At 34.5% G+C, this 16282-nt stretch overlaps 1 protein-coding gene across 1 annotated transcript in view; it reads right to left on the bottom strand.

Moving 5' to 3' along the window:
* Positions 1 to 16282, bottom strand: part of LOC105555622 (dystrophin) — a gene marked incomplete at its 3' end in the record, with an annotated part of 1920295 nt that overhangs the window by 1712268 nt on the left and 191745 nt on the right. Inside the window, exon 2 of the mRNA XM_012002637.1 lies at positions 15032 to 15093. Coding sequence (XP_011858027.1) covers positions 15032 to 15093 — 62 coding nt within the window. The remainder of the gene's footprint in view (positions 1 to 15031; positions 15094 to 16282) is intronic.

Raw genomic sequence — 16282 nt, 5'->3', positions numbered from 1 at the left:
CGTGTTAGCCAGGATGGTCTCGATCTCCTGACCTCGTGATCCGCCCACCTCGGCCTCCCAAAGTGCTGGGATTACAGGCGTGAGCCACCGCGCCCAGTCTTTTCCCCTAAGTTTTAATGTATAATTTTGTTTCCCTATCCCTTCATTGATATTCGTTTCTAGTGTTTTTCTGGTTATTTTTATTTTTGTATTTTCTATATAAAGTTTATAATCAATTTATCCAACTCCAGAAAAAAAAATACTACTTATTATATTGGAATGCCTTTAATTTACACATTAACTTAAAAACAATAGCTTACTTTACAATGTTAAGCCATGCTTTTCAGGAACAAGTTGCATCTTTCTCCTTGATTTCCTTTTGGATTGTTCAGGAGAGTTTTAAACATAGGTATTGAAATTTCTTGTTAAATGTGTTTCTTGTGTTTTTGTTGTTGTTATTATTGTTGCAAATGGGTGTGCACCATCCATAAAAACTTCTAGCTCATTATCATCTATAAAATAAATTTTATTGATTTTGCCTGTAAGTTTTATATTCTGCTAACTTACTAAATTATTTTATTGGTATTTGTGTTCATATTTGTGTTTGTTAATATTTTTGTTTCTTGTGATCTCTTGAGGTAAACACTTATATCTGTAAATTGGGATCCCATTACTGCTGCTTGCAATTGTTTTGCCTTGAATTAGTTTATCTTGTCTGGTTGCAATGGCTAATATTTTCAACACAATGTTAAGTATTAATGGAGGTAGCTGTAGTACTCATATGGTTTTCCTGTCTTTATCCAGAATGCATCAGATGTTTCTTCTTTAAGTAATATACAAACTTTTGGACTTTACACACACACAAACACACACACACACATAGACACACACACACACATATATAATATGTCAACAAATGTATTCAATTATTCTGTTTTATATTAAATGTATTTTAATCATGAAATAGTTTTTAATTTAATCAAATGTTAGTATCTCACACTTAAATATAAACCAAAAGCTAAGATCACTTGTAATTTGAGGAATGGCTTCAATAATGAGAAACAATTTCTCAAAATAAAACAAATAAGAATAAATGGGAAGAAGACAGAAAACATGAGCAATGCAAGCAGAAGAGAATTATGGGAAAATTACAATTGAAGTCCACAGAAAGTTAGGAGAGAAATAATTGTGTTTTATAAAACAAGGTCATGACAATATAAAAAAATGAACAAAAACACCTATAATTGACATTCTATTTAGTGGTGAGAAAATGAAAATTTTCTCAGGAAGATCAGGAACAAGACAAAAATGTCTCTTACCATAATGCAATAAGACAAAAAAATGGACAGATCTATTGGAATGTAGAAATGAAGCTGTATTTCTTCACAGATGATACGCTCATCTATGTAGAAAATCTGAAAGAATCGAAAAATAACTCCTGGAAATAGTAAGCAATTGTAGCAAAGTTGCAGGATACAAGATTAATACACAAAATTCAATTGTTTCTCATATACTAGCAAGGAACAAGTGGAATTTGAAATGTAAAACACAATGCCATTTCCACTAACATTTTCAAAAATAAAATACTTACGGATAAATCTTAAAAAAAACAAGATCTTTGCAAGAAAACCACAAAACTCTGATGAAAGATAGCAGAGGAACTAAATAAATAGTGAAATATTCAGTGTTCATGGATAGAAAGACTCAATATTGTAAAGAAGTCAGTTCTTCTCAAGTTGATCTATAGATTTAACGCAATCCCAATCAAAATCCCAGCAAGTTACCTTGCCTCATATAGACAAACTGTTTCTAAAGTTTATATGAAAGGCAAAAGACCCAGAATAACCCACACAATACTGAAGGAGAAGAACAAAGTTGGAAAACTGACACTATCTGATTACAAGACTTACTATGAAATGACAGAAATCAAGAAAGTGTATTGGCAAAATAATAGACAAATACATCAATAGAACAGAATAAAGAGCGTGGAAATAGACCCACAGAAATACAGTTTACTGATCTTTGACAAAGGGGCAAAGGCAATAGAATGGAGCAAAGATAGCCTTTTCAACAAATACTGCTGAAACAACTGGACATCTACATCAAAAATATAAATGTAGACATAGACTTTGCACACTATAAGATGTGAAGAGAGACAAAGATCAAGTTACCACTACTGGATTTACAAGTTAACATTCACTGGTTGTACACACACACAATAGTTGTACACACACACAATGCTAGAGGCACCTGTATCATCTCTCATTGTTTCTTATTTTTTAATAGAGATAAATTTATTTATTTTTGTCATTGAGGATAAATGTTAGGAGTTGAAAACAAATACTCCTTCCATAAAAGCATACTAAAACTAAAATTATTTTCAGTGATTTCCCATGGGAAATTTACCTATACTTTGCCACCAAACCCTCTCCTGCAATAGTCTTTCTTATCCCGGTAAATAACCATCCCATCCTTCCTTTTGCTCAAGCTAAAACTGTTTTTCTCCACTCTCTCAATCTCCATTTTTACTCCATCAGCAAACTCTGTTACATCTACTTTCAAAATGTATCCAAAATTTGATCATTTCTCCCCAGATCCATGGACACCAACCTAATCCTAGCCACACACACACCCAGCCTTCATTACTACATTATCCTCTAACTCACCTCTCTACTTCTACCTTTGCATCCTACATTCTAACTTACATTATTTCTGGCTACTGTTCAGAACTCTCAAAATCTCCTAATCTCCCACAATGTACAAGCCAAGACCTTTACAATGGTCAATAAGGCCCTACCTGATTTGTTCTAATACCACTCCACTTGTAGCTCCTACTGCTCTTCCTCAGTCACTCTGCACCAGCCATCTTGACTCTTGTTGTCCCACAGACACGCACTCTCTCCTCAGAGTGTACATATTCTTCCTTCTGCCTAGAACTTTCTTCTCCAAGACACCTGCAAGATTCACTCCTTTCCTTCCTTCAGGTTTTTTGTATGCCTCTTAAGTGAGGCTTTTCCAGGACCTACTACATAAAATAGCAACCTACCCCTTGAAATATCCCTATTCTACCCTTATCTTGCTTTATTTTTTTCTCTTAGCACTTGTCACTTTCTGAAATTCTATATTCTAGTTGCAGAGAGAAAAAACAAACAAGTTGACAAACAAATACAGAGAACGTCAGATAGTTTGCTAAATGTTTCCTTCGATTTAGCTCGCTACCTAATAGGGCCCTATGATTAAAGGGACTTGATCTCTTAACTGTTATATTCAAAACAATAGAGCACCTGATATGAAATAGGTAGTGAATGTAGATTTCATGTGTATTTCTGTCAAAGCATGTTTCCTTAAATATAAATTATTTGTAAAGGATAAGAACTTCAAGTACAGATATAATACTCAAAATATTTATTCTCTAACTGACATAATAACTGCAGGTAATTTTAATAGAACTAGTTCCTATGAAAAGTACTCTCCATAGACCTTGTAGATTGAAGACATTTTTTTTCTGTTTTCCTTTGGGCCAGGTGAACTAAATCAAAGAAAGAAACATTTAGCAAATTCATCTGCAACTCTCATTTGTTCTCATTAAAAGACAGCTAATGCTAAACCAAAGAGTGACTTCACACATTTCTAATGAAAAGGTCTCTTAGTTTGCATTCATCACCTGGCCACAATTCTGGACAAGACTGAAAGTGACCGCTTGTTTATAGATCACTTTTTGTCTATTTTTACTGTTACTTATCTCTGCATATAGAACTGGTACAGTGAAATTAGCTAAATTGGGATACAATAAAGCAAAGCGCTTTAAAAAACCATAAATGTTCCCAAATCAGAAATCTTTTGAGCACTGACATGAAACACAAAGGAAATGCTCGTTGGAGCATTCCGGATTTCAGATTTTTGGATTTGAGATGCTCAACCAGTAAGTATAATGCAAATACTCCAAACAAAAATCCAAAATTTGAAACATTTCTAGTTTCAAACATTTTGGACGAAGAATGCTCAATTAGTATCAGATTGATCGATTTTGAGTCTTTTAACTCGTTCAGTTTTTGAGTATAGTCCCCACAAGATAAATCCCAATTTAAATCAAGTACTTGCAGTGATTCTCAACTGGAAAAAGGTCATTCCCCTTTGAGGGTTCAATAAATTCCTCATTGGGGTTTCCTCAAACATTCTCTACTACAGACCTGATTAAATTACTGAAATTCTAACACTGTGGTTCTCAAAGTGTGGTTCTTTGGCCGCCAGCATCAGCATCACCTGAGAACCTATTAGAAATCCAGATTCCTAGGTCCCACCCTAGACGTATGGAATTAGAAACTCTGACTATGGGCCCCAGCAATCCATGTTTTTGGTTTTTTTTGTTTTTTTTTTTGAGACTCAGTCTTGCTCTGTCGCCCAGGCTGGAGTGCAGTGACTGGGTCTCAGCTCACTGCAAGCTCTGCCTCCCGGGTTCACGCCATTCTCCTGCCTCAGCCTCCCGAGTAGCTGGGACTACAGGCGCCCGCCACCTCGCCCAGCTAGTTTTTTGTATTTTTTAGTAGAGACGGGGTTTCACCGTGTTAGCCAGGATGGTCTCGATCTCCTGACCTCGTAATCCGGTGACCGCTTGTTTATAGATCACTTTTTGTCTATTTTTACTGTTACTTATCTCTGCATATAGAACTGGTACAGTGAAATTAGCTAAATTGGGATACAATAAAGCAAAGCGCTTTAAAAAACCATACTCTGCCTTTTATGTTCCAAGATACACACAGGTCTGCCCTCTATGTGCATTATTACAGGAGAGGTTTCTACAGTTGATCTTATATCAATACATTACTGTCAGACTAGATCTTAATTCTTTGTGTTCTGGCTACCATGATCATAATTTGAAATATAATTCTAGGAATCCATAGAAATCTTGGTAAGGTTAAAAATGCAATGCCCTTAAGTGAAGCACAGAGGAAGACCTTCAGAGTGTCACTAAAATGAAATCCTTCTGCTGAAGCAAAGTGAAGCACAAAAGAGAGATGGAAAGACTCTGTATGCCAGTTGGAAATGTTTTATTCCTAACAAAAATATACAATTGCCCATTAAAGGATTGCAGTGAAAGACATTTGCGGATACAGTCAACAGTAACACCTCAACAAACTGTTTTTTCTAAACTTTGAACTCAATTATATTAATATCTTTATTCATCGCCTATCTGCCCTGAAACACAAAATAACTGGGATTTTAAAAAAATATCATATATATATATATATATATGTGTGTGTGTGTGTGTGTGTCAATCAGATAAGTATTTTTAAGTCTTATAACCTAAAACAACTACATATTATATTACATATATATATGTGTATATATATATACACACACAAACACACACACATTTAAAAAAATAGGTATAGGTTGAGCCTTCCAAATCCAAAAATTCCAAATCCAAAATGTTCCCAAATCAGAAATCTTTTGAGCACTGACATGAAACACAAAGGAAATGCTCGTTGGAGCATTCCGGATTTCAGATTTTTGGATTTGAGATGCTCAACCAGTAAGTATAATGCAAATACTCCAAACAAAAATCCAAAATTTGAAACATTTCTAGTTTCAAACATTTTGGACGAAGAATGCTCAATTAGTATCAGATTGATCGATTTTGAGTCTTTTAACTCGTTCAGTTTTTGAGTATAGTCCCCACAAGATAAATCCCAATTTAAATCAAGTACTTGCAGTGATTCTCAACTGGAAAAAGGTCATTCCCCTTTGAGGGTTCAATAAATTCCTCATTGGGGTTTCCTCAAACATTCTCTACTACAGACCTGATTAAATTACTGAAATTCTAACACTGTGGTTCTCAAAGTGTGGTTCTTTGGCCGCCAGCATCAGCATCACCTGAGAACCTATTAGAAATCCAGATTCCTAGGTCCCACCCTAGACGTATGGAATTAGAAACTCTGACTATGGGCCCCAGCAATCCATGTTTTTGTTTTTTTTTGTTTTTTTTTTTGAGACTCAGTCTTGCTCTGTCGCCCAGGCTGGAGTGCAGTGACTGGGTCTCAGCTCACTGCAAGCTCTGCCTCCCGGGTTCACGCCATTCTCCTGCCTCAGCCTCCCGAGTAGCTGGGACTACAGGCGCCCGCCACCTCGCCCAGCTAGTTTTTTGTATTTTTTAGTAGAGACGGGGTTTCACCGTGTTAGCCAGGATGGTCTCGATCTCCTGACCTCGTAATCCGCTCGTCTCGGCCTCCCAAAGTGCTGGGATTACAGGCTTGAGCCACCGCGCCCGGCCACAATCCATGTTTTAACACAGTTTCTAGGTAATTCCAATGTGTTTTGCTGCACCATTTTGGAGTGTGCATGGTATCAAACAACTCTAAAAAAAATGATAACCTGCTTGCTTTTTCATTTTAGGACTTTATGTCTATTGCCAAATATAAAGGGTAGACTTCAGACCAAATTTTACATGAAGCATTAGTGGTGGGGGGGGGGGCAGTCTAATTCTTCTATCATTGTCTATTATTTTAGAGCTTCACAGTCTTCAATGAGAAGTTGCAAATTAACATGACTAAGCCATTATCTTATTGTTAGCTCATCCAGCCCCACAAAAATATAATTCTTCAAGAATGGCATTATATGCCTTCTCACAACCTCTCTTCTTCACTCCTAAAGATCTCCCTTGCTACTACTCACCTGGCAAGTCATACTTCTTCGATTATTACATATTTCTACATGCAATTCCTGCTGCCTTCATCTTTCTTGAAATTGTCTCTGCGTAGACAACACCAGATTAAATATCACCATCTTTTAAAAAGCTGTTATCCTCTCCAAGCAATTAGTCATTCTGTCTTCTGTTCCCACAGCATTTCTATTACCTTAAAGATTATGTTTTATTTTAATTATTTGTTGATGCAACTGTTTCCTTTCTCAGATGATAATCTCTTGGAGAGGGAAAACCATGTTGGGTTGTGCCTTCATCACTGTATGACAGTATGATTAGCACATAATTGACATTCAATAAGTATTTGTTAAATGTTGAAAGGTTATTTAGTAAACATATATCTCTGATAGGATGGTACCAGAGTGTCAATTGTTCTTTCCAAAATAAAAATACATCACTAATGTCAATATGTGTTGTTTTGCTAGAAAGCAAAATAAAATCAGATAAATGATGAATTGGTCCATCAGCCATAGAGAATTTTTTTTTTTTTTGCTAGCAACAATCATGCTAATTGGTAAATATTTACATATGCAAGCTAAATATGCTTGGTACTGAGATCACTCCATACAATATAGGTGTAATCAGTAATTCCAATTTTCTTGTATTTCAGGACATGGTAACTTAGAGACCAGAACATTTACCTTCTAAAAGGAATTGTCAAGATCTCAGTAACACTGGGTTGATAAACAACAACATATTTCCAAGAAACTTCTTTACTATTAACAATAAGTGATTTGTCTTTCGTTGAAAACAGTGACACCTATCACAATCCATTTTTGTCTCACTAACTGAGTAATACCCTTTGTTACTCAGGTACTTTGCAAAGATTGTTTCAGGAAAACATTCAAGGGAATGGTTCTCAGTAGATTAAACCATTTAGTATAATCATCTTGATTCCAAACACAAACACATCATTCTACAAGTCATCTTAACACCAAGTGTAGTACATGCCAGTAAAGTGGTATCTTGATTTTCATATAAAACTGTTTTAAGTTGATATTCACATTGTCATTTACACACAATAATTTGTTTATGAGTAGTAGAAATAAAAAGCAATATTCGAAAATGAAAATATTCAGTTTAGATAACTATACTGAAAACTAAGATTACTCCACTCACCAAAATGCGGTAGGCAAAAATATTAACATTTAAAGTACAAACAGTTCTTAAGATATTTTGACTTCATAATAGTGCACAGTGATACACATTTAGTAGAAACTGTATTTTGAGTACCCATACATGCATTCTGTTTTTCACTTTCAGCACAGTATTCAATTACATGAGCTAGCTTTATTATAAAATAGGTTTTGTGCAAAATGATTTTGCCCAACTCTAGGATAGTGTTAAGGGATCACATTTCAAGGAGGGTAGGTTAAGCTACGTTGTTTCGTAGGTTAGGTATATTAAAGGCATTTTTAACTTGTGATATTTTCAACTTACGATGGGTTTATAGGGACCTAACCACACAAGTTGAGGGGCGTCTGTATTAGAAATCATTCAGAAAGAATCAACTAAAAAACTCTCTAAACAAGAGTTGCATTTTGGGGTTAGTAAACATTCAAAGGTGGATTAAAGCCTCTGTTAGTAAGCAAGCATTTAATACCGCCTATTATTGAGTCTTCACTGTCTCCAGCCCCGCTGCCTGTTTCTCATAGGACTTACCAATTTTATGATGTGTCCCAAAAATGCATCACTGGGTAGGTGGGATTGTTGTCCCAACAATAATAGGTATGGAAATATCATGAGTTTTAGAGTCCATTTTCTTGGGTTCTAGCTTCATCTCTTCCATTTACTGTGAGCAAGTCACCTACATTCACATATTACTCATCTTTAATACTTGACTCATATGATTATTGGAGCAACTAACCATATACATATAATTTTCAGTAGGATTATTAACATGATGGTATACATAAACAAAAAGTTCCCAATCCTCACTATTTCTGAAACGAGGATTTCTATACATTTCCTGTATCAATATTCATCTCTCCAAAATAATTGCACTAAATAATTCAATTGTTACCAAAGTCTTGTACAGGCTGCTCATCAGCATCCAGAGACATAGTTCACTGTACGTCATCTTCTCTAATGATTTAATTCTTCCTATTATCAGATAAAAAGAAACAGGAAGCCAGGGGCACAGGAGTAATTTTAGAGCTATGTAAAACCTTCCAAGGCACAATAGCTCTTCTCGATTACTTCTGTTAAAGCAGGCATGTTGTACAATAGTTATATATAAATGTGTTAGTTATATACAAATTTAGAATTAACTTACACAATGGAAAGGTACATATATATTGCTACCTCCTTCACTGAAATAATGTTTTGCCACTTTGTCCCAGTATCATCCTTTTATTAAAAAAAGTCTAAGCTCATTTTAAATATATAACATGCTTACTGGGTGCATGTATATGTGTGTGTGTGCATGTGTATTTGTGTGTGTGTTTGTGTGTACGTGTTGAGGACATGAATTGGCATACAGAGTGTAGTAGGATAATAACACATGAATAAATGCTCTTCTGTGTTAAAACAAGGCATTGTGGACAAGCTGTCCTTTATGTAATCATGTTACTTGGCTATTAAGCATATCAGCTATGACCAAAATGCACTGAAAACCAGGACACTTACAGTATTCTGGACTCTACCTGGCCATTCAGAATGGAAGTGGCAAGAAGCAGAAGAATGCAAAATGTTATGGAGATTGAATTTCTCACCAGTCAGATTTTTGGGGTTACTAGTTGCTGTAGGAACAGATTCATCCAATGTAGAGAAACAAGGAAATATGGTTTATTACAAACTAGGTTGCAGAATTAAAATTCATGTGTGTTTCAATAACATCATGAAATTATGGAGTTAGGAACACAATGATTACAACTAAAATGACATGTTCTCAAGAAGACTAGATGAGAGCATGGAAAATAATAGAAGTAAATAAGAAGGAGAGATTCAGTAGAAAAATATTCATAAATATATGCATTTTTAAATTCAATTCAGAAAATATGTTACATAATGACAAAAATGGGACTATTTTTTGTTCATATGATTTACTATTTATAATGCCCTTTTAATATATGTTTTGTTACAAGTAGGCATGAACATATAAGAAAAATAAGACTCAAAGAATTTCAATTTTATATTTACCTTTCTTTTCAAATAAATTAAAGTATGGATATAACGTTTTCTCCTAAGGTAGAGAGTGGTGTAAAGAAGCCTGCTTCATCAAAAAATAATGTGCTGGTGGGGTTGTGGAGAAAATGGAATACTTATACACTGTTGGTGGGAGAGTAAATTAGTTAAACCATTGTGGAAGTCAGTGTAGTGATTCCTCAAAGAGCTAAAAACAGAACTACCATTCAACCCAGCAATCCCATTATTGGGCATATACCCAGAGAAATATAAATCATTCTATTATAAAGACATGTGCATACATGTGTTCATTGCAGCACTCTTTACAATAGCAAAGACGTAGAATCAACCCAAATGCCCATCAATGATAGACTGGATCAAGAAAATGTGGTACATATACACCATGGAATACTATGCAGCCATAAGAAAGAATGAGATCATATCCTTTGCAGGGACATGGATGGAGTTGGATGCCATTATCCTTAGCAAACTGATGCAGGAACAGAAAACCAAGTACTGCACATTCTCACTTATAGGTGGGAGCTAAATGATGAGAACACATGGACACACAGAGGGGAATAACGCACACTGGGGCTTATTGGACGGTGGAGGGTGGAGGGTGGGAGGAGGGAGAGGATCAGGAAAAATAATTAATGGGTCCTAGGCTTAATATCTGGGTGATGAAATAATCTGTATAACCAACCCCCATGACACAAGTTTACCTATATAACAAACCTGCACATGTACCCCTGAACTTAAAGGTTAAAAACAGAAAGCCTGCTTTACTGACTCACAAGTTTAGTGTTAATTTATACTACATCATGCTTATCATGCTGGCTAAAAGGTAAATTAAAAATAAATCTTGCAAAAAGTATGTCATATCAATTTATTTTATCACATAATGCTGTTCAAAGAGGGCGAGTCCTGGCTTTTTAATGTAGACATATACGTTGCGGCAATGAAGAGGTAAATGAACTATTGTGGCAGGCCAGGTCTCACTAACGCAGGCCTCCATAACAACTGTTTCAGCACTGACTGGGTGGTAAAGTTAAATATTAAAAGCTGATAGAGCCAGTGCTCTTATATAAAGGCTGGAAGGTCACAAAAGTCCACCAAGAGTTTTGCCTAAGCCTTTCCTGGGCCTTGAAGCATGGCAAGATAGTGAAGGAATTCTTAACAGGACCCTTTTAGTATTAACAAAGTTTTATTGGGGGTCTGAAGAGACTCCCCAGGCCTCCACAAATAAGTTTACTGGGTTCTGAAGGAACTCCCCCAAACTCCATGATTTATCAGGAGATAAGATAAGGGTAATCATCCCAGGTGCTGGGATGCACCTGGACCCATTTAGATTAAGTACATTTACTGAGTCTCCAGAGGAAGGTCTTCAGGAATCAGATCTTAGTTATAGATTAGAAGAAGTAAATCACTTATATTTTTAGACGAATGCACACTTACATGTAGACATATAGTGTAGAAGATACATAAGCTCTGGAAAACTTGGCAATTTTGAGTTGGTCTGGGGATAATTTCCAGGCCTTCTCCCTGTAACCAGTTACAGAAATAAAAACTCCCTCCTTTCCCAGTTCACCTGCCTCTCCTTATTGGGCCACAAGAATAAGCAGCCCAACCGTCAGTTTGGTCCAGGAACACTATCATCATATCATGGGCTTTTGTGAAGACATTAAACAAAACTAATTATACATTTCTACTTCATTTAAGTCAAATATGCATACTATGTTGGAAAAAAGTCAGACAGAAGAGTGAAGTATGGAAATAATGATGATCACTAAATTCAGTATAGGATCAAACCCATCATATCACTCATTGGGAGATAGTTTATCTCACTCAATTGATCTAGTAGTAAACATTTTTTCCATAAAAATTTTCTCAAATACAAACATCAAGCACATTTTATGGCAAAATTATTTTTGGTCATGATTTCAAAACTGTACTTTCCTTTAATAAGCCTGCATGGATGAGCATGATTTTTATAATGCAAATTATATTTGCCATAGAGTATACACTAGGCTTTTTAAAGGATTATAACATATCAATAAATTACATGGAAAGAATATATACCCTGAATTAATCTTATCTAGAAATGGCTTTGTGTTTATGTGGAGATAAATATTGTTCAGTTATCTCTATATAATAGATGTGACAAATCACATTCTAGTAGAATTTTTTGGAATTGAAGGTTAATAGAAGACTTATTTTAAAAAGAGAGGGCTTATTTTTAAAATGGTACTGGGAAAGTGAAAAATCAGTTAGATTAGACACATTTGGCTTCAAATGACGCCACAACAACAAGGATACGTTTAATCACATTTATTTCCTTAAAATATCCCTTCCATAGCTTTACAAAATAACAAGGAAATATTTTGTTGTCTCTCTATAATTTACAAATATTATATAAATGTGTATATAAAAGGCAATGAAAAATTATCATCTGTCTGTGTGGTAAATTAGACACAGACAGACATTAATATAACTATAAAAGTGAATATGAGTTAGGTTTATTAGTGAGGCATTTTTATGGTTATATGAATGTGTCTGTGCCTGTGTCTAATTTACCACACAGGCAGGTAATTTTTCATTGCCTTTTTTCTCTTTTTAAAGTCTTCTTCAGCACATTTTTTCCACTCAGTTTTTCTTCTATTTCTAAATTTAGCATAGATTTAATGATTTGTACTACTGACCTAGTGTCTTTATTCTATTTATGTAGTGCACTAGTAATAAACATTGAGATTACATAGAAGATATACATTCCTGCCTTTGATAGGCTCACATTTTAGAGCTTTATTCATAAAGGTTACCAGATTCCCTCTAGCTCAGATTACTGCTTTCTCAGACCACCCACACTGTGCCCACTCAGTTCTACTCCATTTAGAAATTAACCAAAAACTCCCAAATAACTGTGCAGGCTCCATGAGATCAGGAGATTCCACTTCAACTAATTTGTGTATCCTACAGGGCTAGAATTCTGCTGAAAGGCATATGCAGCGATGCAATAAATTGCCAAATGATGATATATATCACGATTATGTTTATCTTTTGGTATCACCAAGTGATTTAAACTGAATCAACAAGCTTCCTCTAAATTCCCATCTTCTTCAAAAGTGTCTAAAACAATGTAGTCACTTGCCGAAGTTTTGACAGAAAAGAGTAAGAGGAAAAAGATTCTTTCCAAGTTCTCAAAATTAGAAGTTAGTGCACATGTACATACACATTTTACCTTTAAATAAGTTTTCTCCTCTGTCTTTGTAAACTTTTATTTCTATTCCTGACACTTAGGATATGCTTGATAATAGAATTTCTGTACTTGAAAGAATGGTGACTCTTTTGATCAATTATAACAGACTTAGGGAGAACATTTGCAATATAACTGAAAAGTGTGAGTTGAATTAGAGGATGCAAATATTTGGGAAGAAAACAGTAAATGTACTCATATATGTGAATATTTTACAGTTTTAAGATACAGGCATTCATAAGGACAGAAAAAAATACACCAAATTGCTCTAAGGCAGTGCTAACAATATATAAATAGAGGATGGACTTGATATCAAGCTTTGATTTGTATATTAACAGGTGAGTTGTGATAAATGATAATGGAAAAGGTTAATGCACAGAGTGAAGATCTATTTCAATTTGTGGGAATGAGGATACATAGTACTTGTCATGTTTACACACCTTTTAAAAATTACTCTGATTCAATTCAAAGATTCACAGTATTGTCACATTTATTATTTCAGAAAATCTCTTCACAATTCTGATTTGTCTGTATGTTTGTTTGAAAATATATCTCGTCTGCTTCAGAATTCCAAAACTTAAAAATGTAAATGATGCCAGTATATACAGCAATTAAACCATATATACCCATCTTATAAATATTCTGAGAATTATGAATACCTATCCTAAATATCCTGGGTTTATTTTAAATTTATTCTTCTTGATTTATGTTGTTATATTTTATTTCATTTAGCTAAAAAAGTTGAGGATTTAAAAAACATTTTTAAAATATATGTTTCACTTTATGTCTATAATAGAAATTTATTATTAATTCAGCAAGTAAATAAAATGAACTTTTATTAGTTAAAATTCAGTAAGTTATATTAAACAGTACATGGCAACATTCTGCTACCAAATACCACAAAGAACAGACAATATTCTAAAAACGTTTGTCATAGGAAAGGGAGAACTTTTGAGATTGGATCTCCTAGTGGATTGTTTTGGATCCATTATCATGATTTTTACAAAATCAGACCCATAGAGGGAGTAATTCATAGCTGTTAAGAGTATTGAGCATTTTACTAGAAATTTTCACTTTTAGTGACTCTTTAAATCATTACAATAAGAAACAAAATATCCATTATCAAAACTATGCCACTCTTAAAGTCTTGGCTTTAAGGGCCATATTTTATTAGCTTTATTTTTCCATTATCTAGATTTGATGTTTCAATTAAGCAATCAAAATATACATATATAACCATTCATGATGGAAACATAAGAAAGCTAACTCACCAAACATTTGATTGATTTACCCAAATCAAGAATAATAATTAAAATGCAAGTCTTTTAAACCTTGACATACCAATAATCCTCCATATATTGTATTCCTAATACTACTTTTCAGGGTAAGAATATCTTGCTCTGTGTTCACCTATAATCATCTAGAGTTGTGCTATTGATTAGAAATTGAGTTGTATTTGCAAAATGAGTAAATATTAAGAGTATGGATCGATGACTGCAGAAACACAAGATGAACTTATTGTCTTTAATTATTTGAAATATGCTCTAAATTATAGTGGCTTAATACACCCAAAGCAATTATATTGTTTTTCTTGAACTTGGTAAAGATGAAGAGGGACAAAAAAATAATTTTCACAACAAAAATCCCTCATATCTTCTTCTACTGTGTGACATATTCTAGCTACTTGATGGAAGGTTGCCGCTATAACCTCTGATGACTCATGTCATTAAAGAAACTCACATTGTCAAGAAGAATCCAAGACACACATTTTATATGATTAAATCGTGTATCTTTGCCATATCTTCTGCTGCTTACTCCTTAAATAAGAGTGAACATAATGTTCCCAGATTTGGACAGCTAAAATAAAATGACAGTATGAGAAAAATAACACGGATTTTTAAGATACACAGGTACATAGTCCATTTTGAAAATTTCACAACTTAGATCTTAAAAGTAAAGTAACAAACCATTCTTACCTTAGAAAATTGTGCATTTACCCATTTTGTGAATGTTTTCTTTTGAACATCTTCTCTTTCATCTAAAATGCAAAATAAAAAAATAAAATTTAGGAAGCAACTTTAAATATAATTCTTATTTTACAACCAAAGTAACTTTCCATTATTATGTGTTAATGTTATTTTACCTTTAGTATTACATTCATTGATAAATGGAATTAAACATGAGTGATGCTGGTTTGGGATATCCAAATTAAAATGATATCTGAAAAATGGCCAGGTGCGGTGGCTCACACCTGTAATCCCAACAGTTTGGGAGGCTGATGAGGACGGATCACTTGAGGCCAGTAGTTTGAGATCAGTCAGGCCAACATGGCGAAACCCCATCTCTACGGAAAATACAAAAATTAGCCAGGCATGGTGGCACGCGCCTGTAATCCCAGCTACTTGGGAGGCTGAGGCAGGAGAATCATTTGAATCCAGGAGGTGGAGGTTGCAGTGAGCCGAGATCATAGCACTGCACTCCAGCCTGGGCAACAGAGTGAGATCCTGTCTCAGATTTGTAGTATCTGAAAAATAATTAATATGACCAAACCCATAGTCATTCAAATACTGTATGACTAGAGAAAAAAAGTCTCATCTGAATAATAGTATTTATTCCCCAGTTATGAATAGATACTCCAGTATCATTAAAAGAAACTCGCAGCTGTCATTTACTCTGAAAAACTGTTTTGGAGGCTTTCCTCATGCTATCCACCCGACCATGTAGAAATGATTATTCCTTCCTTTGCAGCATCTACATTCTCTAACATGGGCCTGCTCTCACTATGGAAGAGGTTTCCTGATGAGCAGGAGCATGGTTTAGTTATCTTTGCTTCCCAGAGCTTAGCACACTGTCTGAACAAATTAAGAGCTCAGAAAATAAATTTGACAACTACGTGAATGCTTTAAGGGAGGGGAGACTCTACAGCTCTATAATTTCTAGGACCTCTTTTCATCTAAAAGTCAGAAAATTTCAAATAAAAATGCAAATGATACTCTTCATGGCCTACATATAAATACTCAAAGAAAAAACCCCCAAGGATTTATACTAAGGGATTAGGGAGAAAAATTATTAAAAAACAGCTTCACAGAATTCATGTTTCTACAAATGATCTTTTTGTCCCTAAACTGGAAATTAGTATTAAGTCAAATGGACAGAAAAATCATCAATCTTGATATATTAAAATGTTTTTCTCCAAGCCAAAGACTATTTTTTAATTATTGTAAATA

This window comes from Mandrillus leucophaeus, unplaced genomic scaffold (genome assembly GCF_000951045.1).
Source record: "Mandrillus leucophaeus isolate KB7577 unplaced genomic scaffold, Mleu.le_1.0 Scaffold692, whole genome shotgun sequence".
NCBI lineage: Eukaryota > Metazoa > Chordata > Mammalia > Primates > Cercopithecidae > Mandrillus > Mandrillus leucophaeus.
The sequence above is the reverse complement of the archived record's forward strand: the minus strand, read 5'-3'. Positions and strand labels throughout refer to the sequence as shown.